The sequence below is a fragment of the Eptesicus fuscus genome, chromosome 25 (assembly GCF_027574615.1).
Source record: "Eptesicus fuscus isolate TK198812 chromosome 25, DD_ASM_mEF_20220401, whole genome shotgun sequence".
Taxonomy (NCBI): Eukaryota; Metazoa; Chordata; class Mammalia; order Chiroptera; family Vespertilionidae; genus Eptesicus; species Eptesicus fuscus.
In genome coordinates this window covers 6357244-6382277 of record NC_072497.1, presented here as the reverse complement: position 1 = coordinate 6382277, position 25034 = coordinate 6357244, and the positions used below count along the sequence as shown (strand labels likewise).

Genomic DNA, 25034 nt, shown 5'->3' with positions numbered 1-25034 from the left:
GTTTTTCTGCTCTGTCAGTGTGTCTGTCTTTGTCCATGGACTTAACTTCTCTGATCATATGCTTTCTATTGAAACCGGGGCACTGGGAGTCTTCTGAAAAGCAATCCTATTTGAATTCTTCTTTCTCCTGAAATGCACCTTGAGCCTGTGGTTAATGGCAGTGAAATCAGGTAAACTGCCTCTGTTGTGCTGTTTATGTTTTATTTGAGTGCCTGGCTACGGCTAATGAGCAATATTAATTTATCTGCCTGTCTGCCTTGCGAACTCCTTCCCATTTGAAGGACTGGCCCCGATACCATTTGATCCCGGCTTTTTCCTCGCCGACCGAAAATGAGCTGTCACTTTAAAGATTTCATCACCAGGCTCTTGAGAAAGAGAAAGCATATAGAATGAGACAGTCTCTCCTCACGCTGTCCACGTCCGAATAAGAACTGATGTCCACCTGGCTGTGGGCGTCTGGAGTACCTTCTCAGCGGGGGGAATAGGACATGAAAAGCTTGGCCAGCCCACATCACACCCGGCTACGTGGTCAGCAAGCCCTTTCCGCTACCCTCTTTAGCCAGAGCCTCCTCTTCCAGATCCTTCAATTCACCGGAAAGCCAAATAAACAGAGTAGCATATTGCGGAATTTAAAAATAAATACCCTGGGCGAAGGATGCTCACCGGGTGTCGCCATGTCCTGGCAAAGCCACCAGCCCGGAACCAGCCTGTCCGTCCACGTGGCTGGCTGTGGCCGTGCCCGGCACAACGGCTTGGCCACCCCTACGTGGCTCCAGGCGGTGCCCCCCACAGCACATGCAAAACTCCTGTTCACTCATGGACACACGAGTGACCGCCTCTCCCTGCGGCTGGAGCGGCTGAACCGTGGGCCCAGCGTGGCCCTCTCACACCCAGGCGCATGGCGTGGCTGCTGTTCTGACGCCACCAGGTTTGAAGTCAGCAGCATGCCCTTCCCTGCTCTCCTCCAGCTTGTATGGCTGTCGTGGGGCTACTGACAGGGCTCTCGGTGAGCCTGCATGCAGGAGGGCAAACTCTGTACTGGGTGTGGGGCCTTGGGGGACCCCCCCTCCCACAATAATCCATTGTGTGCGTGCAGCTGAAGCGAACCGGGTGGTCAGATGCACAGAAGAAAATGCTCGCTGCATACCCCGTGTTTCTCTGTTTCCCAAAGTCCATGTGCAGGGAGAGGCCGCCTTCGTGGCCCAGACTGTTGTCTTTCAGAATGGAAACCTGCTTTCCCGGGAAGGTGGGGGGAAGGGGGGGCGGGCAGGGAAGACCAGCGAGCTCTAAACGCCTTCAACTAAAGGGCATCTCCAAGATCCGCCTGCCTGCCTGCCTGCCTGCCTGCCTTCCCTTTTTTCTTTTTCTTTTTTTTTTTTTTTTTTTTTGCTGCAGCCCCTTTGGCCTATTAGTGCAGTTAACCTTCGAGGGTCCAGACGGGGAAGGGTTAATGGAGACCCGGCCCCTGCAGCCTCGGGGTCAGCGTCCGGCTGCTGCAGGCTGGAGCCCCCAGGCCAGGGGTTCGGTGACTGAGCGTGGACCTGGAGGTCCCAGTCGCCTCACCCAGGAGCATGTTGCTCCAATCCACTGGGATTCAGAGATGTTTTTTTAAAAATCCTCCCTTCCGGGAAACGATTCAGGGGCTCTGCAGTCACAGTTCCTGTTGCACGGAGGAGCCTGCTCGCATTCTCCCCGCTGCCTACTGGGGGGGGGGGGGGGGGTGAGGAGATGATTGATTGATTGATTGATTGGTAATCAAGCTATCGGTTTCTCCGGGAAAAGCAGATTTTTAGGAAAAAGTCAGGGGAGGGGAAAGAAAGAAGATGCTCCCCTTTCCTCACCTGGCACCCCTCCTTCCCCCCCAAAATCAGTGCCCTCTTGATTCTGTACAGCTCCCTCCAGCCTCAAGGTTGGTCCACAGTAGCGAGGGAGACTCCGGCTCCCAGAATTGCAAAGCCAGTTGCTGCTTGAGTTTGGGGAACAAACTCCCCCCAAAGCCCTCTGGCCTTGCAGTCGTCTGCACCCAGCTTTGGGGCCCCAGCTCGATGCCATCGCCGGGGGTGGCCCTGATGCCCCCTAAGGCCAGAATCCCAGCCTGGGGGCGTTATTGGTGTGTGTCACCCTGTCCCTGCCTTCCTCCTCAGCCTTCCTTCCACCTGCCCAGGAGCCCCGAACCTGGAATCCACGGGCCCTGCGCTCCCCCAGCGGGTCCCGCCACCCCGCGGCCGCTCTGGACACCGGGTGGGCGGCAGGGAGCAGCGGCCACTCCGGCCGGCCCGCCGGATCCTCTTTAGAAACATTCCAGGAGCCGAGGGCCAGGGATGGCAGGGAGAAAGCGCCAGGGTGCGGCGGGTCTCGGCGGGGGGCGGTGTGCGCGCAATACCCGCGTCTGGGCCACAGCTCGACTCCAGGAGGCGGAACCTGCCCGGGTCCCCGCGCCCCGGCCTGCGCTCCACTCCCGTGGCCACCTGGCCGCTGCCACTCACGGCGGGGAGCCCGTGGCTTCCCAGCCCGCGCCCCCGTGCAGCCCTCCTCCGGCAGAGGCCCTGCCGCTGGCTGCGCCCCGGCGTCGCCCGTCGAGGAGGGAAGGGCACAGGCCTGCGCCCCGTGGCTCTCCGGCGGTGGTCGGGCCGCCCCCTTCGGGGCTGGCTTCCCCCCCTCTCGCCTTGCCAAATCCCTGAAAGCCCGGGCCCCCTTCGTCACCCCGGGGGCTCCTAATCACCCGGTATCGATTTCCCTAACTCTTCTCATCCCGTTGAAGACACAGCTTAAAACACTTGGAGTGTGCTCCGGGCTTTATCCACACTAATAAAATGATTTACCCTTCTCTCCGCGCTCCGCGCAGAGGAAAATCGTTCGAGCCGCGGCTATTTGTGTGTGATCAGTAAATATTTAGTGCGGTGACATCCTCGGCTCGGCTCCCGATCGATGCGGGGCCCACCGGGAGGTGCGCACGGCCCGGGCGGGGCCGCGCCGGGCCCACCGAGGGGGCTCCTCCCGCCCTCGCCGCCGGCCGCTGATTTACGGCCTCCGCAGCCAGCCAGGGGGGGGCGAAGACGCGCCTGGAAAATTGGCTTTTCAACCTTTTTTTTCCTTTTGACATTCAGCCGCCTCCCCCGGCGCCGAGTCTCGCCCCTGCTCCCCCACCGGAGCCCTCCCCGACCCAGGGCGCCCCGTGCGCCCCGCGCGCCCTCGGTGTAGCCGCGCGCTCCGCTCGCGCCTCCGCGCCCCGGGGACCACCTATCACCGCCCTGCGCCGCGACTGGGGAGGCCCAGGCCCCTGCTCCGGGGTCGTCGCCTTCGGGCCAGAAGCACTCCGCCCGCCCACACCTCAGGGGGCGGAGAGGGGTGCAGACAGCCCCCCCTCCCCAGCCGCCTTCGCCAAACGGGACCCCTCGTTCCATTCCCCCATTTCCCCGGCTGGGCCTCGACGCCCTCGGGCCGGGTGGCGTCGGATGGAAACTTTACTTTCCACGCCCGAGAAGCGTCCGTTTCCTTAGGAGCGAAAAGGCGCTTAGTCGGGAGATGGAGGGGGGGCGGGGGGGTTGCTACCCTGATCTTGGTTTCCAGGGGGCTGCGGCCGTGACAGGGCCAGCGTCTGTGCCCCTCGGGCCCTCCCTGCCTCCCCCGGGCGCGCACTCTTGCCTTTTCCCAGGCCTGCCACCGAGCCAAGGGCACGACCCAAAGTGGGGTAAGCGCGCACTCGCCACCCCCTCCGGGACCCGCCACCCCTGGGCCGGACACAGCGTCCAAGGAGGAGGGGGTGCGCCATACTAACCGCCTGGGCTGCCCCCGCGCTGCCTGGGGCTCCAGCTGCCGCCCACCTGTTCGCCGGCCTGCTCCCTCCTCACCTGAGCCCGGGCCTGGGCGATCCCGGGGCCCCGGGGAGAAGGGGAGCGACCCCGCTGGGCCCACGCACCCTCCCGGGCGCCGCGCCCTCCTCGCCTTTTGTCTTACACGTGATTTTCCAAACCGCCTTATCTGCAGACTCTATCTTTATCCTAATGCATACTTAATTGGCCCGTCCCGACTGTCCATATAAAACAATTTAATTAGGGCGCTTTCTTGCCTCGCCGAGCGAAGAAAGGGATCTGCCCGGTGCGCACTGTCGTTAGCACCAATACAGGCAGAAAATGTAGCACAAGTTTTTGGTTGAAAGAGCACCTCTGGGCCCATTGAGGGGCGCTGATCCGAAAAGACAGAAAGGACAAGCAAAATCGATTTGAAGCGACCCTCTCTGTCCCTTTCACACCATTCAGAAACCCCATTCCTTCCCAGACAAAGAGCGGCGCTTGGGAATTCTCAGGGGAAAGGGGAGACTGCAGCCCCACAAGCCGAGGGCCCTTGGAAAAAAACCCGGATATTGCACCCACAGCCGCTCTGGATGGTGTGCCCCCCAGCGCGCAGGGGGGGGGGGGGTTGGCGGGCACCCCCTTCGGAAGCGCCAGGCTGCGGGGCTCCCCACCCCCTCCTCCTCCTGCCCGGGCCTTCCGGGCCAGACCAGCCTTTTAGGGTTAGTGCAGCCCTCACCTTTGACCCCCAAGACCGCAGTGGCTGCCAAGGAGGTGCGCAGCTATCCCGCAGGCCGAAGTTCAAACCAAACAAAGCCCCCCCAGATATTTCTCCACCGCCAAACCCCCCCCGGGAGACCAGGTCGGCCTGCCCGCCTGGGCCACCTTCCCCGGGAAGCCACCTCCGCCCTCAACTTTTATTTTCTTCTGTTTTTGCCCGCAGAGGAGGGAGCTGTCAGGGCCGCCGGTGGCCCGGCTGCAGCGACTCGCCCTCCATTAGGGGCCTGAATGCCAGTTGATCCGCCAGGGCGCCTGGGCCGGAGAAGGCGGTCATCCATCAGACCTGGCTGAGCGGGGAGGGGGGAGGGGGGCAGAGGGGAGGGGAGGGGGGAGAGGCTGGGCTGTGATCACCTTCACCTGCCCCAGCCCAGCCCCCCTGTTCAACTCTCCCTCGACCTTGTGCTGGGGTTAAAGGGGGCGGGGGCGGAAAGGAAGGGGGGGCCCTCGCCCCCCCCCATTACACAAGTGGCCTCCTTCTTGGAGAGAATGAGTTCACCACCTCCCCAAGGAACCTCCCCATCCATCCACCCAGCCATCCGCTCGCTCGGTGGAACGGATGAGCTCAACCGCAAGGCAAAACTTCTGTAGCCCGTATTTATGGTATTAATGAATAGTTAAAAACAGATTTACACTTCTTATGATCAATATTCGGAGTTATTTCCCTCAAAGTATATAATTACAGTGTCTTGGGGGTTTTCGCCATTGTTTTTTTTTTTTTTTTTTTGAGGTGGCAAACCCATTTGTAATTTTCATTAGCCAGTAAACATGTAATTAACATTCAGCGCTGTGTTTAACTTAATTCCTGCTTAAGACGAGGACATGGAGGAGCGAGAAGCCCGCGTTCCATTTGTCAAGTCTGACATACATCTTGCCATACCGCTTCCTAAAAATAAAAGATCCGTGTTTCTCATTATTCTGCTCTTAAGACAAAACACACACACCAAAAAAATCCATTAGTTCAAACTGTCTTAAAACTGCAAGCCGGCCGCCTAGGGGGTACTCTCTCGCTTTCTCTAGCCACTGTGGTCCTGGCTGGCTGTATTCATTCTGGGGAGGGTGGGGGCCTGGAGGGGGGGGGGAATCAAGCATTCATTATGTGATGACAAGACAGGGGGAACCCCTCCTTCCCACCCCCCACCCCCAAAGGAACAGGTTTCCTCTTTAGGAAAGTTCTAGAATGGGGACTGGGAATGGGGGAGGTGGTGGGGGGCACGGATCTGCAGGGGAGCGGGGACAATCGCTGGGGAGTGAGATGTAGGAAAATGAGGGTTCCTCCAGATTCCTAGGGAAGACATCGCCTTCCTATTTCAAGCCCCATCTCTGACCCAGGAGGCTGCTGCCTTCCCCCCCCCCCACCCCCTTCCTCTCCCACCTCTGTTTTCTCCCAACTTGCATCCCTCTCGACCCCAAAACAGCGGCCGTCTGGCTGCGCCTCGCTCGCTCGCTCGCCCCAGCCTCGCGCTCTCGCGCCTGGAGTTGCTGGCGCTTCTCTGGGGCTGAGCAGTCTGCTCCCAGCCTCCGACTAAACTCATTAAGTTGGGAGAGATTTTTTTCCTCCTTCTCCTCCCAATTGGACGGGTGTTTTGAAAGTCTCGTCTTTCCAGCCCCAAACAAGGTGTAACGACGCACTCTTCCTTCTAAGGAATGAGATGAGAGACAAGGATCACTCCAGACATCTCCTACCTACGGTTTGGGTGGTGTTTTTTTTTTTTTTTTTTCTCTCTCTCTCTCTCTCTCTCTTTTTTTTTTTTTTTTCTTAAAGGCGAGGCTCGCATTCCACAGCAGCTATGTACCAGCTCCCTGAAAGCGGCTCTCTCTAAAGTTCGTGTGCAGGCTTCTCCGAAGGCACACGGCGCGCCGGACTCACTCCCCCCCGGGGCGGACCAGCGAGCTCCCTGCACCTCTCCTCCGCTTCCCTGCAGGCGAGCGAGCGAGCGAGCGCCTACTTTTTTTTTTTTTTTATCAGTTTGCACAATCGCTTAGATAAACACCGAGGAAGAGAGAGAGTCTCTTTAATTATCAAAGACACATCATTTCAGGGGTCCAACAAAGCGCGCCTTTCCAACCCGCCAAACTAAAAGGAGAGTCCTTGCAGTTGTAGGAGGAAGATGCAAGCGATTTGGGATCTTGAACAAGGCAAATATGGTTTTGGTATGTTTGCTTACAGTATTTATTTATTTTTCTCTCTCCCTCTCTCTCTCTCTTTCTCTCTCTCCCTCTTCTCTCTCTCTCTGTGCTTTCTCACTTTTCTCCTTGTGCCGTGTGGGGTTGGGGATGACTTGGGGATTTTTTTTTTCCAAAAAAAAAAAAAAAAGAAAGAAACAACCGTCTTGCTAACGTGTATGCAATGCCTCGGGGTTGTGGTCTAAGGGGTTCGGGGAAGCGGGGACCGTCCATTCATTGCATTGCCATATTTTATTACATGTGTGCGGTGGAGGGGGGCGCGAGGGGGGGCGGGAAAAATACGATCGCGAAGGTGCCAAAATATGGTTACACCGAGGGGGGACAGACTGCGGAGCCGCCCCTCGCCTCCTCCAGCCAGCTCCAACCCACTGCCCTCCACCCCCCCCCCCACCCCCCACCCCCGGGAGAGCAAGCCGGTCCTGGGGGCCGCTTTCCCGGGGCAAAGAGGTGCCTGGGTGGGCCGGCCAGCCCAGGAGCTGCGGGGCTCGCGCCCGCCGCCGAGCATCAGAATTTCCGAAGGGGGCCCGGTCGATCGATCGGTTTGGGCCACCTTGTGCCACTGACAGCTCGGCCGCGGCTCGGGGACCGTCGCGGCGGAGCGCGGGGAGCGGGGTACTCACCATCCGGCCGGCGCGGGGGGCGCGGAGCTGGCGCGCGGGTTTCCGGCGAGCGCGCGCGCGTACCCTTTTGGGCTGTCATCCTGGGCCGCCGCGTCCAGAACGTTCAAGGCACCGGGGGGCATCCCTCATTTAAAAAAAAAAAAAAAAAAAAAGGCCGGCGAGAGAGACGACAGAGACGGAGGAAGAAAAAGAGAGGAGGGGGTGAGCGGGACGCACAGAAACCCAGTTCAGGGGCGGGGGGCGGGGGTGGTGGGGGGCGCGGAGGGAGAAGAAATCATCACCTCGCCGCCCGTGGACACGGGAGGCGCGCGCACGAGGTGGCGAGAGGAGGGTCCGCCGCTCCAAGCCAGCCGGAGCCCGTTAATTTTTGTTTTAAATCCCGGGAAATGGTTCCCGACGCGAACGCCCAGAAGTTTCCTTCTCCTCGCGCCTACGGGAGAGCCGCCAGTCCTTTCCCTTTAAGAACCCCTTTTCTCTCGATAAAGTTGGATTTTAGGCAGCGAGGACTCTTACACTAGGGGGCAGACGGATACTGCACTTGCTCCCATCTCCAGCAATCTTTTTTTTTTTTCTCTCCCCTTCTTTTCTCCCCTCCCGGCATATGCTCTGATTTAGCACTGTAAATTTTTCAGGGGACCCCCCGACTCTGACAGCCCCTGGTGATTTTCAAAGTACCACAAGCCAGTGGTTAAAAATGGCACTGACGGCGAAGTTGAGAGGCACACAATGGACGCCCCTTCCTCCCTCCCCATTCAGGGAGCTCCGGCGTGGTGGCCGGGAAGAACACACAGGAGGGAGACGGAGGGGAAGGCGGGCTCCAGGCATCCCCGGTGGACAGGGCTGGCTGCAGCCCGGGTTCGGGAGTTTGCTGGGGTCTGGATGCACACACTGTGGCCGAGTCTGGGGAGAGTTACAGCGCTCAGGCCACTTGGCTGTGATGAAATCCCATTCCTGGGTGGCTGGCTTTGGGGGTTCCCAGAGTAAGACAAGTGGTTTTCCAACTTTCTCCCGGGCCTGAGGAACGCTTGCCATTCCTCTCATTCAAATAAATTTACAATCTGCAATAAAAGACTGGGCTGGGTTTATTTTATTTTATTTTTTTTCCCCGGTCACAATATATTGATGTGTATCGGTTAGTCTCAGAGCTGTTGTATTTCAGAGAAATGAGCATCTCTCAGTAAGACATGTTTAATTATTTCTCTTTATTTTTTCTTCTTCTCGGCCTGCAGTCCTTTCATACAGTAAATTTAACTGCAATGAATACTTTTCTTTTCTTTTTTTTTTTTGCTTGTGAATAGCCTCTGCATACGTATGAATGGGTCCCAAAATACAGAGTGAAAACACTTCTGACTTTCTGGTAGCCCTGAGGTCCTGCGCCTAGCAGGCTTCGGTTCTGCTGGGGACGGGTTGGGAAATTCTCCATTTTAAATCTGAGGACGTCAAACTGGACTTCACACACCCCCCGTTTCTCTAACTGGGCTGGGGAAGCCCTGCGTGTTTGTCAAAGGTGGCTCTTGCTGTGTGCAAGTGTCTGTCCAAGAGGCGAGATTAAGATTCCCCACCATCAATTATTCTATCATCCCTTAAACCGAGGTGGGAATGCCCCTCAGATCGCCTCTTCAACCCCAGTCCCACCACAACTCTGCTGAGTCTGTCCCTGATCCGCTGACATTTGCAGCATCAGGCAATTTCTGGAATCCTAGAGGTTGAAAGGGGAGGGGAGATATTTCCCTGGAATCATTTCTTTCCCATGCTTCTTGTTCCCTTCAGGAGAAAGTTACATTGTGCCCGGAATCAGCCTGAAATTCTCAGCCTGCCTTTAGCTCTGTGGCAACCTCATTCCACACCAGGTTTAGGACAATTCCCTGTCCACCATACGTTTGTGTTTTTGTTGTTGTTGTTTTTTTACAACTTTCAAATAATCCCAGCACCTGCATCAAACATCGAGAATTACCCCCCCACACACACACACACACACACCTTCCAGAACATTCACTGTTTCGTGAAATATGTGGTTTCAGCGGAGAAAGGGTGAGAGCTCAGAAGGTTTCAGAAATGAAGCGGACAGAGGATTTTTTTTTTTCCTTCCCTTAAAACCAGCCCTTGTCTGCCTACATCTCCACTCAATCCCCACCTTGCCTTCTGCCTGTGTGTGCAAAGGGTATGGAATGCAAAAATGCAACCTACACTTGTCAGTTTCATGCGTGGCGAGTTTCTCTACACCGTTCTGCATCCTTTTTATTTTTATTTGTTGAACGATCGAGGTTGCTTTCTTGTGGCCGCTCCTGACTATTTCTGTGTGTCCACGTTTCCTGCAGTTCTGCGTGTTGCATGTGAAACGTGTTAATTGTTCAGAAACCTGGTTGGCTGACCAATGTACAGTGTTTTTTTCCTGGTGCAAAGTGTGTACGACGGACTCACAGTTTTCTTTCATAAAATATGGAGTAACCATCATCCACTAACTTCTCCTAGTCACACCGAGAGGTGTGTGGGAACAGTGTGTATTCTGGCAGGTGCGGGGCTGGGGGGCAATTCTAAATGTTGGCTGTGTAAAAACCCAGCGCCCTGGAATTCAGAGACACAGCGCGTGGAACAGAATGGCAGAGACGCCATGGAGTTGGCCTTATTGCACTCGATTTCCTGGGATAGAACATGGCTGGTGTGTGGCTCCTGTGAGTGCACTGGTCTTATTCCCAGTTTGGGGCAGGATCTCTGGGTGTGTTTTAATGGCCATGGGAATGCTTTTAAGGAAACTTAAGGCACCATGAAGTCCGCACTTAACTGTTCCAGGACCTAGAAGTGAAGTGGCTGAAGTCTTTTGTCTGTGTACATTGACAAATGTGCATCTCACACATGTACACTTACATGTGTGTGCAGAGGGGGAGGCTGGAGGCGGCCTCTGCTTGCCCATCAGCGGGCAAAAAGCCGTCTTTCCCCCGCTCGCCCTGCCTGGGTGTGGGGCAGGATGTTGGCTTGCGAGTTAAGTCAAAACTAAGGAGAGAGGATAAAGTTGAGGGAAATGTATTTTAATTGCGTCATGACAATGAGATGAAGTCTATTTCTGCTTCTCAGCATCCGAGATGCTTTATTTGAGCAATTAAAATGTCAGGCCACATACCTGTGAAATGTTAACCCTACAAGGAAAAGACAGACTCTAAAGAGCTTTTTATCCCCTCTTTAAAAAAAAAAAAAAAAAAAAAAAAGGCCACCAAACCAAGCAAGTGATCAGAGTTGATTAAGAGAAGGGTCTACCGCCAGCCGGATTTGGCCAAATCTTTCGTTTGGAAATTGCCCGCGAGCTGGGTTCGGGGCGCCTTCCCACCCCCCCACTCACTACCCCTCTGCGGAGTAACGGGGGACCTTTCTCTCTCTCTCTCCCTCTCGGGCATCGCGGGCGCACAGACGCGCCGGGAGTCCCGGGTGGTGCGCGCGCGGCGCGTTTCGTGGCATCGCCAAGTTGCCAGGAGGCGAAGTCCTCGCTCCCATCCCCAGCCTCGCGCGGAGCCTTTAAGAGGCGTTTTGTCTGCGCGCCGCGCTCCGCGCTCCGCTCCGCGCCGGGGCGGAAACCTCGGGCGCGGGGTGCGCGATGCGGGGTGCGCGGGGGCCGCGCGCCCGGGGCCGCCCGGACTCATCCCTCGCCAGGCGGCGGCGGCGGCGGGGACGTGGCCGCCCCCACCCGGGTCCCCCCCCCCCCGTTTCCCCCCACCCCCCGAGCCGCGGGCCGAGACGACGCTCGCGCTAGGACCGAGCTGGAGCCCGCGGCCGCCATGGCGGGGCCGCCGCGCTCCGGCCAATGACGGCGAGGGGGCGGCGCGCGCGCGCCGGGCCAGGCCAACCCCGGCGGCTGCCTTATAAGGCGCGCCGTCGCCATGGCAACGTGCGCTAAGTTGCAGCAGTCGTGTCAAAGTTCACTATATAGAGAGCTCAGTGAGCTGATCGCGGAGAAGCCACTTCTGCCAGCCCCGGCGCCTATAAATCGCATTCCCTCCCGCGCCCCCCTTTTTAGCATATTTGATCACTTTGATTCTCTGTTCTTTTCTCTCTCCGCGGTGTGTGTGTGCGTGCGCGCGTGTGTGTTTTCCTCTCCGCCGCCTCCTCCTCTTCCCCGAGTTGCCTCCTTTCTCCGGGTGCCGTGCTGGCTTTCTTTTTTTTTTTTTTCCTTCCTTCCCCTCTTTCATTCTTTCTCTCCGTCTTTTTTTTTTCCTCCCCGCGCTGCGCACGAAGGATGTGCTTCTAGGTGGTGATCTGCCCTCCTCTCTCTCTTTTATCCTTTCTCCCCCGCCGCCGGCGAGTTGACTCTTTCCCTATGTGTGTGAGGCGGCGGCGGCAGCAGCAGCAGCAGCAGCGGCGGCAGCAGCGGCGGCTCCGGCGGTGGTGGCAGCAGCGGCGGCAGCAGCAGCGGCTTCAGCGGCGGCGGCGGCGCTAGACGCGGCGGCTCCGGGCCCGACCCCCGCGGCTTCGGCGGCGACTCCGGCGGCGGCGGCGGCGGCCCGGGCGGGCGGCCCCGCAGGGATCGGCGAGCGGCCTCCATCCGGCGCGAGCGGGCGGCGGCGGCGGCGGCCGGAGCGAGCCGGGCGCCCGGGGCAGGCGGCGGCGGCGGCGGCAGCGGCGGCCCAGCGCCAGGACGACGCCGCGCAGCGCCCGACGCGGACCACTTTCATGCTGATTCCCCCGGACCCGGGCAGCGCTCCGGCCACTCCGCGGGCCGCCGGCCTCCGCCCCGGCCTGCCCGGCTCTCCGGGCGCGCCTGCGACCGGCGCCTCGGCTCTCGCAGTCCTCCCGATTTCCATGGCTTTCCTGAATGGCTGACTGTGGGCTGCCCTGGACTTGGCCCCCGGACAGTCGCCTCTCCTCCTTCTCTTCCTCCTCCTCTACCTCCTCCTCCAGCTCCTAGGCACACCGGCTCTGAGAGTGAGAGAGGGAGGAGAGAGTGAGAGCGAGCGAGCGAGATCTTTGGAGAGATTTTTTCTTTTTCTTTTTTTTTTTTTTTTGCCTCCTACTTCTCTCGTGGAAGCCAGACAATCGACTTGCAGCTCTCCCTCCCCTCCCTCTCTCCGCGTTCTGCTCCCGAACTCGCTCTCCCCGGGCCCTTCCCCGCCCCTCCTGGAGGAAAGCCCCCCCGAAAACCGACCAAGCTGAGCCGAGGGACACCGACCAACCAAACAAACAACACCGGGGCCAGACAAGCCATCGACAAAACTTTTGCCAAAGCAGAAACAAAAAAAAAAAAAAACAAAAAAAAGGAAAAACTAACCAACCTCCACCAAGCAGCCCGCGCGCCCCCCCGACCGACCGACCGACCCCCGAGCCAGCCGGGGCGCCCTCTCGCCCCCCGCGCGCGCTCGCGCGCGCGCGCGCACACACAAAAGGCGGCGGCGGCGCACCGGAGCCCCGCGACCCGGGAGCCGCCCCCCGCCCGCGGCCAAGGGGAGCAGGAAGTCCGGACGCGGCGCCCCCCCCATAGATATGGCAATGGTAGTCAGCACGTGGCGCGACCCCCAGGACGAGGTGCCCGGCTCGCAGGGCAGCCAGGCCTCGCAGGCGCCGCCCGTGCCCGGCCCGCCGCCCGGCGCCCCGCACACGCCGCAGACGCCCGGCCAAGGGGGCCCGGCGAGCACCCCGGCCCAGACGGCGGGCGGCGGCGGCCAGGGGGGCCCCGGCGGGCCCGGCGGCGGCGACAAGCAGCAGCAGCAGCAGCACATCGAGTGCGTGGTGTGCGGGGACAAGTCGAGCGGCAAGCACTACGGCCAGTTCACGTGCGAGGGCTGCAAAAGCTTCTTCAAGCGCAGCGTCCGGAGGAACCTGAGCTACACGTGCCGCGCCAACCGGAACTGTCCCATCGACCAGCACCACCGCAACCAGTGCCAGTACTGTCGCCTCAAAAAGTGCCTCAAAGTGGGCATGAGACGGGAAGGTATATCGGCCTCTCATTTCTCCTCCACCCGCCCCCCCCTCCGCCCTCGCCCGGGGTGCGTGTGGCTTAGCCCGCTCTGGGGAAGGACGCCGGAGCGCCCCCCACCCCCACCCCGGCTCTGCTTTGCCCTTGCAGCTCCGAGGGGGCCCGGGAGCAAGTCCTGCCCCGGAACCCAGACCCCCCAGATCCGCAGGGCTCGGGGCCGGCCGGTCCCCCTCCGCACTCCCGCCTTTGGCCCCGGTCCCTGCCCTGGGCGCGGAGTGCGAGTTCCTTCGAGGCGCCTTTCTGCAAGGGATGGGGTGGTGGTTGCTGCTGCTGCTGGTTGTTGTTGTTGTGGTTGCAAAGCCGCCTTTCCTGCGCCCCTCTCTCTCCTCTCGGTCTCTCTCTCTCTCGCCCTCCTGGTTTTTCCTGCATGTTCAACACATGTCCCTCCTCCCCAGCGCTCCCCAGCCCCCACCCTCTAAAAAAAACACACAAAACACCCCAACCTGAGATCGTACTTTTGCACAGGAGGTTCAGATTACAAATGGCAATTTTATGCACTTCGCCGTATTAACGCTGCCGCCCCGGGCTGCGCTCATGTGACCCTCCGTGGATTAACATTCTGCTCCAAAAAAAAAAAAAAGATTCCTCTGTTTTCTTTTTTTTTTTTTTTCCTTTCACTTTTGAAAGGGAGGAGAGCGCCAGAGGGAGTCCGGGAAGGGTGGGCGCGGGCCCCGGGCGGCCGCTTTCGCTCCGCGCGAGTCGGGTCTTTGTGATCGAAAATTCGCCGCCGAGCGCCGCGGGCCGGGCTCGGCCAATGGCGCGCGCGGGGCGCCCGGCGCGGGCTCCGGGGCTCCGGGATCCGGGGCGAGCGGCCGCCCGGGGTTTCTTTGTGTTTCCGGAGAGCGGATCTCCCCGGCCGGCGTCAGGGAACAGCCCCGGCCCGAGCCCCGCCGGCTCTCCCCGGCCCTGCCGGGCCCTCCGCGGGCTGCGCCGGCCGCTTGCTCCCCGCCTCTCCCCGGCTTCCTCTCGCCGCAGCCGGCCTCCCTCTCTCCGCCCTCTCCCTTCTGCCTTCTCCCTGCACAGCGATCAGGCTGCCGGCGGGTCTCAGCTCTCGGCTCGGTTCTCCCCGGGAGGCCCCCCTCCGGGCCGGGGCCGGGGCCGGAGCTGGGGCCGGGGCTTTGGGCTTTGGGGTTTGGGGGGAGAGGCATTCCGGGGCGGCCCAGGCCGTCTGGGGTGAACCTTGTGTCTTCTGCAAAAGCGTCTCTTCCCTCCCCACCTCACCCCAGACTCGCCCCTCCCGCTCCCTCTCCGCCAATCAATAAGAAATAGCCGCTGTTTGGCAATAAAGAAGAAAGATGCCCCCCAGAACGCTCCATCCCGCCCACCGCGCGCGCCAGGACCCCGAGGCAAAGTGGCCAATTCCGGGCGCTCCGCGGCCCAGCGCCGAGCGGGCCTGGGCGGCTGCCCAGCCGGCCTGGGTGCGCATGGCCGAGGGGAGCTGCAGCTCCGGGGACTCTGGGGCGCACTCGCCGGAGGGGGGGTCCGGGGCAGGCGGTGTGTGTGGGGGGGTTGGGCCGGGGCAGGCCCTGCGAGGGGCGCAGGGGACCAAGGCCAGGCATTCATTCACCCCAGTGTCTTCTCTCCTCCCCCCCCACAGCGGTGCAGCGGGGCAGGATGCCGCCCACCCAGCCGACCCACGGGCAGTTCGCGCTGACCAACGGGGACCCTCTCAACTGCCACTCGTACCTGTCGGGATATATTTCGCTGCTGCTGCGCGCCGAGCCCTACCCCACGTCCCGCTTCGGCAGCCAGTGCATGCAGCCCAACAACATCATGGGCATCGAGAACATTTGCGAACTGGCCGCCCGGATGCTCTTCAGCGCCGTGGAGTGGGCCCGGAACATCCCCTTCTTCCCCGACCTGCAGATCACCGACCAGGTGGCCCTGCTGCGCCTCACCTGGAGCGAGCTGTTCGTGCTGAACGCGGCCCAGTGCTCCATGCCCCTCCACGTCGCCCCGCTCCTGGCCGCCGCCGGCCTGCACGCCTCGCCCATGTCCGCCGACCGGGTGGTCGCCTTTATGGACCACATACGCATCTTCCAAGAGCAAGTGGAGAAGCTCAAGGCCCTGCACGTGGATTCCGCCGAGTACAGCTGCCTCAAGGCCATAGTTCTGTTCACCTCAGGTAGGAAGGAGCCTCGCCTTCTCGAGCCCCCCGCCCTCCCCCCCCAGTTAGGGCCCAGGCAACCAGGGGGTCCCCAGAGTGAGCCCAGCATCCCCTCCTCCCCCCTTTGAGTGCTGCTTGGATGAGAACTTGGAGTGGCTGCTGGGAGGAGAGGAAGGCTGGGCTGCAGGCAGGATGCTGCAGACACAGACTCTCCCAATGGGCCGAGGGGAGGCCTCCGGGGCCTGCTGCCCTCCTGCCAGGCTGGGCGGTGAGCTTCTGCCACCCTCCCTGAGGCCAGGCCTCCGGGCCAGCTGAGCCTGTGGGGTCCTGTCACTGCCCGCGGGGTTCTCTCTGTCACCCTGGCTTCGCCTCGCCTCCCGGAGATGCCCCTGGGCATGGGGGCGGGCCTGGCAGCCGCTGGCAGGGGAAAGTTTGCCTGTTAACTCAGGAGGAGTTGGAGCTCCGGGCAAACCCAACTCGAGGGCACCGATTTTGAGAAGGAGATTCTTACTTAAGACAATGCAGACGGCCAGGGGAGGGGAGCGAGCGGGGCCAGGCAGGGGCAGGAGGGAGGAAGGGGCCACGGGCACTCTTCAGAGTGTCTGCCCCCGGGGTTGGGGAGCCGGCCTCTGGCTCCCCCCTGGCCAGGCAAACACTTGAGGCAATTTCCAAACAACTCCAAGTGGCTGCCAACTTGGGCTGCATGTGAATGTTGCTGGCCGTATAAAACCATCCCTGGCTGCGTGATGAAACCTAATTAGTTCGCATGTAGTTTAACCTGTGTGAGTAACAGATCTCACATGAATGAACTCTGGAGGCCAAATGATTTTTGCAAGTGCCTGCCTTCCCACTTTGGCCCACACCTGAGCCTGCTGGCCCCTCCGCCCTGCTCCTGCTAAGTTGTCAGCTGATCCCTTTGTGGAGGCCGAGGGTGGGGGGAAGGGGTTCCCAGTTCAGCACACCAGCCACTTGGGCGTGGGTTTGGGGCTGGGAACCTAGTCAGTCACCCACTGTGTGTCCAGCTAGGAGAGAGCTTTTGTGGTTAGTGTGGCAGACAAAAAGATCCAGTCTGGTCCTCATTGTCGGAAGGAAACCTGGGGATCCAGTCCGTTACAGGGTCTGAGTCTTTTCTATATTGCTGCTTTTTTTCCTAAAACCCCCTCACGGCCGCCCCAAACTGTGCCTTCCAAAGTCCGTAGGTGATCAATGAAAGGGCAGTGTCTGGGCAAGGAATGGCCATGTCAGAGGCTTGGATCTGGATTCTGTTCCCTTGGGGGACCTGTCAGAACTGGACCGTCTGCCTGATGCAAACCCACCAGCAGGATGGCCCCCTACCCCGAAACCTCCTTCCGCCCCGTCCCCCACCCCACCCCTAACCCCCTTCCCAGACCATGGGGGTGGCTGTGAATTTCTTGCTATCATTGTTAGTCTAAGCCTTCCCTCCTTGGTCTTTCAAGGGGAGGAATGCCTGATACTGCCGTAACAGTTTAATTTATTACTATTTGTAAACCGTACAGGCCTGTGTGGGGCATGCAAATCACCCCGCCCGGAGATAAAGGTTCCTGTTATCTGGGGCGCAGGGGGACCACAGGTGCGGATGCTCAGGGAGGAGTCTTAGGCAAACAGATCTCCTCATTCCTGTCCACAAGGCACCGAGCCGGGGCGCAGGCAGGCAGGCAGGCAGGCAGGGACCCCGAGACACCCAGGGGAACATTGCCTGTGCGTTCTGGGTCTTGGGGTGGAGGAGGCTGATTTCCAAGCCCCGTTTTAAGATGCACAATGTGTGTGTGTGTGTGTGTCAGCCCCAGTCTTGTCTGGGGAGCCCCCCTAAGGTCAGGTCACAACCTGCACCGCCTCCACCGAGCAGCCTCTCATTTCAAAGGCACTTATTGTATTTTTTTACGTATCAGAAAAAGAAAAGTGTTTTCCTGAAGATAACGGGGGGAAGGGGTGGGGGGTTCTCTTTGGAGGGGCCTGAGTTTTTTTAAAAAAAAAAATAAATAAAGGGGATAAGAGAAAAGGGGAGAGAGAAGAAAGGGGGGAGAGAAACAGCTCAAATGAACAGAGAGATCAGAGTTTGCATGGCTGCCCTTCAATGGGCTAAACTGACAAGATCAGTTTTAAAGGGCCACTTAAATCAGTTTCAAAGAGCGGAGAAAAATGAGTCGCCCTCTCTTTGGGGACAATCTGAGGCTGGGTCGTGGACGCCATTCCTCCGCGCCGGGCCAGGCTGTCGCCCCCCCCCCCCACTCTATAATTATAAGCCTAACTATTATTTACAGAGGAGGAGGGGAGGGGCATTGGCACTTTTTGATTTCTTCTGTTTGTCTTTCTGTTTACTGACTTGAGCCAGATTTCACCCAGTGCACTTTGCCTGGGCCTCCCCGTGACCAAGCCTGGGGCTGGGACCGGGCAGCCTGCAGAATGAGAGAGCTGGGATTTATTTTTATGCAGATACCCCAAGACCATCTCCTGCTCCCCCCCCCCTTAGCCTCCCCTACCCCCCAAGTTTTCAGTCCTAGGCATTTCCTCCAACTCCGGTTGGGGGAGTTGGGAGGTTGGGGCAGCTTGACGGAGCCATGTATACACACCTCATGTGACCCATTGCACACCTCTTAATCTGATGACTGAATTCTTCTTTTTTCCTTTCTCTCTCTTTTTTTTTTTTAACTTTCTTCCAGATGCCTGCGGTCTGTCTGATGTAGCCCACGTGGAAAGTTTGCAGGAAAAGTCCCAGTGTGCTTTGGAAGAATACGTTAGGAGCCAGTACCCCAACCAGCCCACGCGATTCGGGAAGCTTCTGCTTCGCCTCCCTTCCCTGCGCACCGTCTCCTCCTCAGTCATAGAGCAATTGTTTTTCGTCCGTTTGGTAGGTAAAACCCCCATCGAAACCCTCATCCGGGATATGTTACTGTCCGGCAGCAGTTTTAACTGGCCGTATATGGCAATTCAATAAGGAAAAAAAAAAAAAAATCGAAATAAGAAGGGGGAGTGAAACAGAGAAAGCCGAGGCGAAAGACTGCTTTGTTTGCTTAATTCCTTCTGTTAAGAAAGGATATAAAAGGATGTTACACGTTTGCTAAAAAAAAAAAAAAAAAAAAGAAGAGAGGGGAAGAACTTAATGGACTGTGAATTTCCAAAAAATTAAAGAGACTGTCAAATGAACTTTTACAGAATGCATTGAAAAAAAAAAAAAACTCCTGTGTCGGTCAGAACAACTTGCTACTTATCATTTTTTTTTTTTGTATAAAAAGGAAATTAGTCTTTTTCTTTTTTTTTTGGTAAATTTTTGAAAAATATTGCTAAAAGTGCATTTAAGGAGATTGGGAGAAAATTAGCAGAATGGAGAAAGTAAGTCTTTTTTTTTTTTTTCCAAATTATTCGTTGTCCTGTGTCTGTACCTCTAGCTGTTCTTTTTTGTATTTTCCTGGTTCTAAACCAGTTTATTCTGTGGTTCTATAATAAGTTTTGATATAATCTTGGCTTCTTAAAAACTGTGTATCCTTAAAATATATGTTCTGCAAGAATTAAAACTTGAGTCCACGAGAATACCATAGGAAGACATAAAACTTTTTAAAAGGAAACTGAGAGATGATGGGAACGCACTTACAGGTTGTGGCCAAAAATTTTAGGTGAAGTTGAGCTAATTTGAGATCTGCAGGAACCACATACAACACTTAACACCCCCTCCCTACTCCCCCCAAAAAAAGACACCAAGACAAACGTAGCTTTTTAAAAAATATTTTAAGAAAGAGAATGAACTGTGGAATTTATTGGCAGCCAAGGGATGTGTCTGAGACACAGATGCTGAGGTTTTGAATAAAAAGTGAACTTTTGTAATTTGAATTGGGTCCCGCTTAGTTCTTGAATTGTTATGAAGTACCCTCTATCTGTTTGTATATTTGCAAACCCTTTGTATTATAACTGTTGATATTCCCTTTTTAAGAAAAAAAATACCCATTGAAATCAGCATGACAAAATAACACTGTTGGCACTTATAGATAATGTGATTGATTCAGTATCTTAGAGTTTACAGTTTGTGTTTTAAAAAAAACTGAAGGTTTTTTTTTTTTAAAGTGCAACATTTCTGTATACTGTAAAAGTTATAATAACTGAACTGTTTGGTCGAGTCTTTGTGTGTTATATTCCAAGGAAAATTTGAAAGTATTCAGAAATTAAAATATTATTTGATATCTGAAACCTGTTCGGCTGTGCGCACTGACTTGCCATGGACAAGAGCCCCCCCCCGAGAGCTGTCCCCAGTGGGGCTAGGGGGTCCATTTGTTGACCATCTTCAGTCTGTTCCAAAGTGGACTAGTGTATTTGCCTGCTTTCATTTGGGTATGTGGAGGGGGGGAGGGGAAGCTGAAGTTCATGGTTTATCTGTGGTTTTAGGAAGTGCCATACTGATTTGGTAAACCACCCCCATTCACCTCATCCTCTTTTTAATTAAAAATGGATTTTCCAGGGGGGGGGAGGAGAAAGGCCCTTATATTTGTCACACTTAAGTGCCTGCTTAGGAAAGAGAAGGTATTGTGCAAAGTATTAGAAATCTGGAGATCAGTATCTATTTTATGATCAGGGGGAAAAAAATAGTGTTTTGTACATTTCTGACAGGGAGGCAGGAGTCTGTGTGCAAGGAGTTTTTCCTGAAGTAGGTGTGATTTTAAAAAAATATATATATATATATTCTGTGGTTCTTACCTAGCGTGGTGGTTGAGAGGATTTCCAGTGCAGGGAGGCGGCGTGCAGGGCTTGAAGGGCCTGCTTTTAGTGTGTATATGACAACTGCCTGTCCCCTCCCGGCTCCTGTGGGCGCCTGACAGGGTTCTGTACATAAAACACAAGGGCATTCTGGCATTTCAGAGGGCCTGGAGCCCGACTGTACTGCTCGTGGGACCCTTGGTCCTGAGGAGCGAAATTAAAGGAGAGAGAGAGAGAGAGAAAGAGAGAGAGAGAGAAGGAAGGAAGGAAACTTGACAGGGTGTGCTGGAGCTATTTTGTTAGGGTGTCTCTTCCCTCCTCCCCACCCCACCCCCTTTCCCCCCCCCCCCCCCTGGCGTGGAGAAAGCTCAGCTCCTTGGGAGCTTGCAATTTTGTTCTTCTTGAGGCTCCCCAGTACCCTACCCCACCCCGTATTTCCCTGTGTTGTGGTTTCATTTAAAAACGGGGTGGGGAGGGGAGGAGGCAGAAAAGGGGTCATTTTGTCGAGTCGGTTCAACTTGGGAGACTCGGGTTCCAGGCAGGCCATCCATCCATGGAGAGCCAGGACCCTCCTGTGTCCTGTGTGCTTCTGGGCAGCTCCCCACCCCGGCCCTCAGCTTCCTTGCGCAGAGGCGCACATACATGGCATAAGCGTGTTCTTACAGCAGCACAGCCCTGACCCCTCAGGTCGAGGCTCTGTGGGCTGGTGTCTCCTCTCTCCTCCTCTGAGCAAGTGTGTGGAGTTCGCCCCGGGGAGCCCCACGCAAGGCCCGCTTCCCGGCTTGTTTTGCGTTTAGCTGGTTGTCAACAGCCGTTGGTGGGGCAGGATTATTGGCATTAAAATGAGAATTTATGATTTCCAAAGCAAAAGGCGCGGTCCCCGAGTTACTCCGCTTCCCGCACTGGGGCCCTAGGCGCTGCTGGGCCGGGATCCCCGCTCGCTCGCTCGCTCGCTCTGCAGAGTTTGCTGCAGACCCCGGCGGGTCTGCGAGGCAGCCACCCCCCCCAGGACCCAACCTTTTTTCCCCCCAAACGCTTAAAACAAAACCTCTCGCCCTGTGTTTGAAGAGTGGCCGGAGGAGGGTCTGTTTGGATTCTTGAGCTGGGTTTAAGTTTATTGCATTTCAAGAAAAGTTTTTCTTTTCACGCTGAGTTAGAACAAAAGAGCTTTCGCCGCGACCGAGCGGGACAAAAGGCGGAGGGGCTGGGACGGAGCGGGTGCGCCGTGTGTGAAATTGACGAGATCTTTCAAAAAAAAAAAAAAAAGCTGCTAAACATGGCGACTCTTTCCCTTTAAGTGTCTCTTTTTTTTTTTCCTTGCTTGCTTTTTTTTTTTTTTTTCTTTCCCTTCTCATCCGATCTGAGCTCGCTTTATTTCTTCTCCCAGCCCCGCTCCCCCTCCTCCCCTCGGCGCTCGGGGGGTGCGGGGTGTGAGAGAGAACCCAGTTAGACGCGAAATGCAACAATGGTCCGAGGAGAGAGGGGGTGGCGGGGTGGGGAGGGGGCGATCGCTGCTTCTCGCCACTTTGAAACAAACCTGGGGGGACGCTGCGCTGGGGTGGGGGGGGCTCCCGGCCCGATCGCTGGGCGCGCGCTCGCCCAGCCTCGGCCTGGCCCCGCGCGCCGCCCCCGGGGCCGGTCTCCCGAGTGGAGCGGGCGGCGTCCGGGGCTGGTTCCGCGGAGCCGCCGGGGGACGGGGGCCCGGAGTTGGCAGCCGCCCCCCCCCCCCCCGCCTCCGCCCCCCACTTGCGCGCGGCGGTGGCGGAATCCCGCCCGCGCGCCCCGGGGAGGTCCGGGGTGCGGGCGCGCGGAGCTGCTCGCGGGGCTGTGCACCGCGCGGCGGCGGGCGGGGCGGGGGCCGGGGCCGGGGGCCGGGGCCGGGGGGCGGGCGGGGAGCCCCGAGCGTGTGAAAACTGCCTCGAAGCGGCTTTGCTCGAGCCTGTGAGCCGAGCGAGCCAACATGGCGTCTCCCATTGCTCCGCGCGCCCGGCTGCCGGGCACGGCAGGGCCGGGTAATAGGAAACACATTGATTCCCAAAAAGAAAAAAAAAAGAAAAAGAAAAAAAAAAAGAGGGGAGGGGGGCGGCCAAAGCCATCCCATCTGCAGGCAGAAAGCCCTCTGCTGAACTCTGCCCGGCCGGGCGGTGCGATCGGGGCGCGATGATCTGTAATTAAAGCGGCAGGATTGGGGAGGGGGGCGCGGAGGGGGTCGTGGCAACGCCGGGCCCCCTTCTCTCTGCGCCCCCCCCCCCCCCCCCCGCTGCCCAGCCATCAGGAGAGTTGATTTCACGTCTCCCCTCCCTTCGAGCATCCATGCAGGGGGAGCGAAAAGTCCGGATCCTCAGCAGATCTGAAAGGTTTTCATGGTCAGGGGGGAGCCCGCCGGTGCGCACACGGGTAGGTGGTTTGGCTCATTAACGCGGGGGCCGCGCGCGCTCCGTGCGGGCCGCGCTGGGGGGTGGGGGCCGCGCCGCGGACGCCGCCGGACGCGGGCAGAACTTGGCTGCGGGCAGGTCCGAGTTCTAGGTAAGGTGGCTTTCGGGGCGACAGCTGACGGGGAGGGGGGGGGTGCGCCGGGGCCGAGGGGCCGGGTGGGCGCAGGCCCTAGAAATGTGTGGACCCGCGAGGCCGGTCCTGGGACGAACCTGCCCTCCAGGAGAGAGGGTCTGGCCAGGCCCCGTGCAAGGGCTGGGCCCGGGCCGAGCTCGCAACCCACGGGCCAAACCGCCCCGTCGGTCCAGCCCCAGCCCCAGCCCCGACCCTCGGCCGCCTGGGGAGGGTCGGACGGAGGTGGGGACGGCCTGAACGCTGGGCCTCGTCGAGATTTATTGAAGTTGGGTTTCTCCAAACGTGCTTCACATGATTTTTCCCCATTTTCTCGGATTTCAAAGGCTCCCTGCAGCGCGGCTGCCTAATTAATGGTGAAATTCAGCTAAATCTAATTATGCAGTAATTTTAAAGCAGTTAGTACTGGGCGTTGGTTGGTAATAGGACCCCAGTTTTTGAAAGTTTGCTTACTTGTGTTGGTTTTAGGGGAAAGCCACCTCTTGCAGGGCAGAGAGTGAGACTCCTCGGGAACAGTTTGGCTGCGTGAACCCCGGGGCTGAGAACTGTCCCCTCTCACCTCCAACTCCATCCCTCTCCCAGCCCCCCCCACCCCTTTTCTCTCTCTCCCAAGCTCACGCTGCAAAGCTGAGCCAGGCAGGTACTTCACCAGCCAGGAGACCCGGTTTCAGAACCAAAGGGCAAAGGGCACAAAGGGGGCTTGGGGTCTGCCCCCCCAAAAAAACACATATCTGTGGGCGCCCCAAAACAGGGAAGGTGCCCTCGTGTCTCATAGAGAACAGATTTCCTCTCTGAACACCCACTGTCATTAAGGCGAAAAGCTGACGCTTGGAGTTATAAATGTTACCGTCCTTCTGATGACACAATTGCAATAAGTTAGCGTCCTATTCAAAGGGAATGGGAAAACTGCCTCATTTCATATGGCACCTGTGTCCTTAAAACTCCCCCCGCCCCCCACCTCGAGTCTTGCAGGTCTGGCATTGGGGCCAGTGCCGAGATGCGTCTGTTGGGCCTCTGGGTCGGGGGGGGGGGGGGGGGTTAGGTGGGGTCAAGGGTTCGAGAGATGGGCTGCCAGGGTTCAGGCTCTGAGTCTTAGTCTGGGGTGAGACACCCCTGAGGCAGAGAGGGCCTGGGTGGGTGTGGGGGGTGCTATGTCATCCCTGCCGCCCCCCAAGCTGCCCCCTGAAAATGGCGTTCCTTGAAAGAATCACGCTTGTGATTAGCTAAGAAAACACATCTGCGTTCGTCGCCGGGCCTTCGCTAATTAGGCGAACAAAAGGCCGTTTGGGTTTTTACCTTTGGCTGGGGGGGTGGGGTGGGGGGGGGAGACTGTGTTATTTCAGGGGTGTCTCGGGCCCTCCTCTTTTCAATCGCAGCCACGACGTTAATTTTATTGGGATTACTGATGGGAAATGAGGTGGCGCAGGCTTCCGAGAGGAAAAGCTTGATCATTGCCCCCTTTGGAACTATATTTTTCCACCCAACCTCCTGCTTCAGGGGAGGGGGTGGTGGAGGGGGGGGTTGGGGCGGGCTGCGCAGCGAGTTGGGAGCCCCTGGAATCAGGCTGGAGGTCCGTGATGTCGGGTGACAGCGCGTGTGGGGAGGCTGAGCTCTCTAATTTGCGCTTCTGTTCGTTTATTAGGCCCGGACAGCGAACTAATGAGCTTTAGGCCTCGCACCGTGTCACTTGTATTTATTTTCTTAGGGCAACGTGGAGGCAGCGGAGAGCCAGGGAGGGGGCCGGGAGTCCTGGCCACGACTGTCTCGGCGGCGGCCCGGGTCGTGGGCTGCATCCCCGGGGGAGGAGGGGGGAGCGAGGGCTCCCGCAGAACCGACCGATCCGGTCGCAGGCAGCTGGCGGGCGGTGGGGAAGGCCTTAGGCCCTCGGAGGCCCAGACCCGCCTGCAGGCCCAGCTCCCTGAGCCTGAGGTCGAGGGGCGTGGGGCCAGCCCAGCGCAGGTCTTCAAGGCGCGAGGCGGCCAGAGGTGCCTGGTGGCTTGGGTCCCTCCTGGCACGGGGCCGAGGGGGACCCAGAAGCAGACGAGGTCAGGCCAGGGAGCCCTTGGCCGTTCCTGCCCGTGGCCAGGGCGTCTGTGCGCTTTGTGCGGAGGGAGGGCTGGCCGGGGTCCCTGGCTCACTGGCTTGGGGGTGGGTGGGTGAGTGAGCAGAAAGGATGCTGTAAGAGAGCTCTCGGGGTCCTCACCTGCGGGGCACCCCATTCCCTCTCCGGTTTGGCCGACCCACAGGGGCTCAGGTGGAAAGGCCTGGAATCAAGTGAAGCAGGAATGAGGACAGAACGGGGTCATCGGAGGCAGCCCTGGCGT

General features: G+C 58.2%; 1 protein-coding gene across 3 annotated transcripts; it reads left to right on the top strand.

The window, feature by feature from the left end:
- The first annotated feature begins 6533 nt into the window (after positions 1-6533).
- NR2F2 (nuclear receptor subfamily 2 group F member 2) lies at positions 6534-19641 on the top strand. Of its 3 annotated transcripts, none has more exons than XM_008156464.3 (3): positions 6534-6722; positions 14932-15459; positions 18123-19641. In XM_008156464.3, exons 1-3 carry the CDS (start codon positions 6680-6682, stop codon positions 18395-18397), a joined length of 846 nt encoding a protein of 281 aa, XP_008154686.1. In that variant the 5' UTR covers positions 6534-6679; the 3' UTR covers positions 18398-19641. The 3 variants fall into 3 exon arrangements, with proteins under 3 accessions (XP_008154686.1, XP_054569290.1, XP_054569291.1); XM_054713315.1 differs by lacking the exon at positions 6534-6722 and adding an exon at positions 12326-13289; XM_054713316.1 differs by lacking the exon at positions 6534-6722 and adding an exon at positions 14524-14752.
- Positions 19642-25034: the final 5393 nt, after the last annotated feature.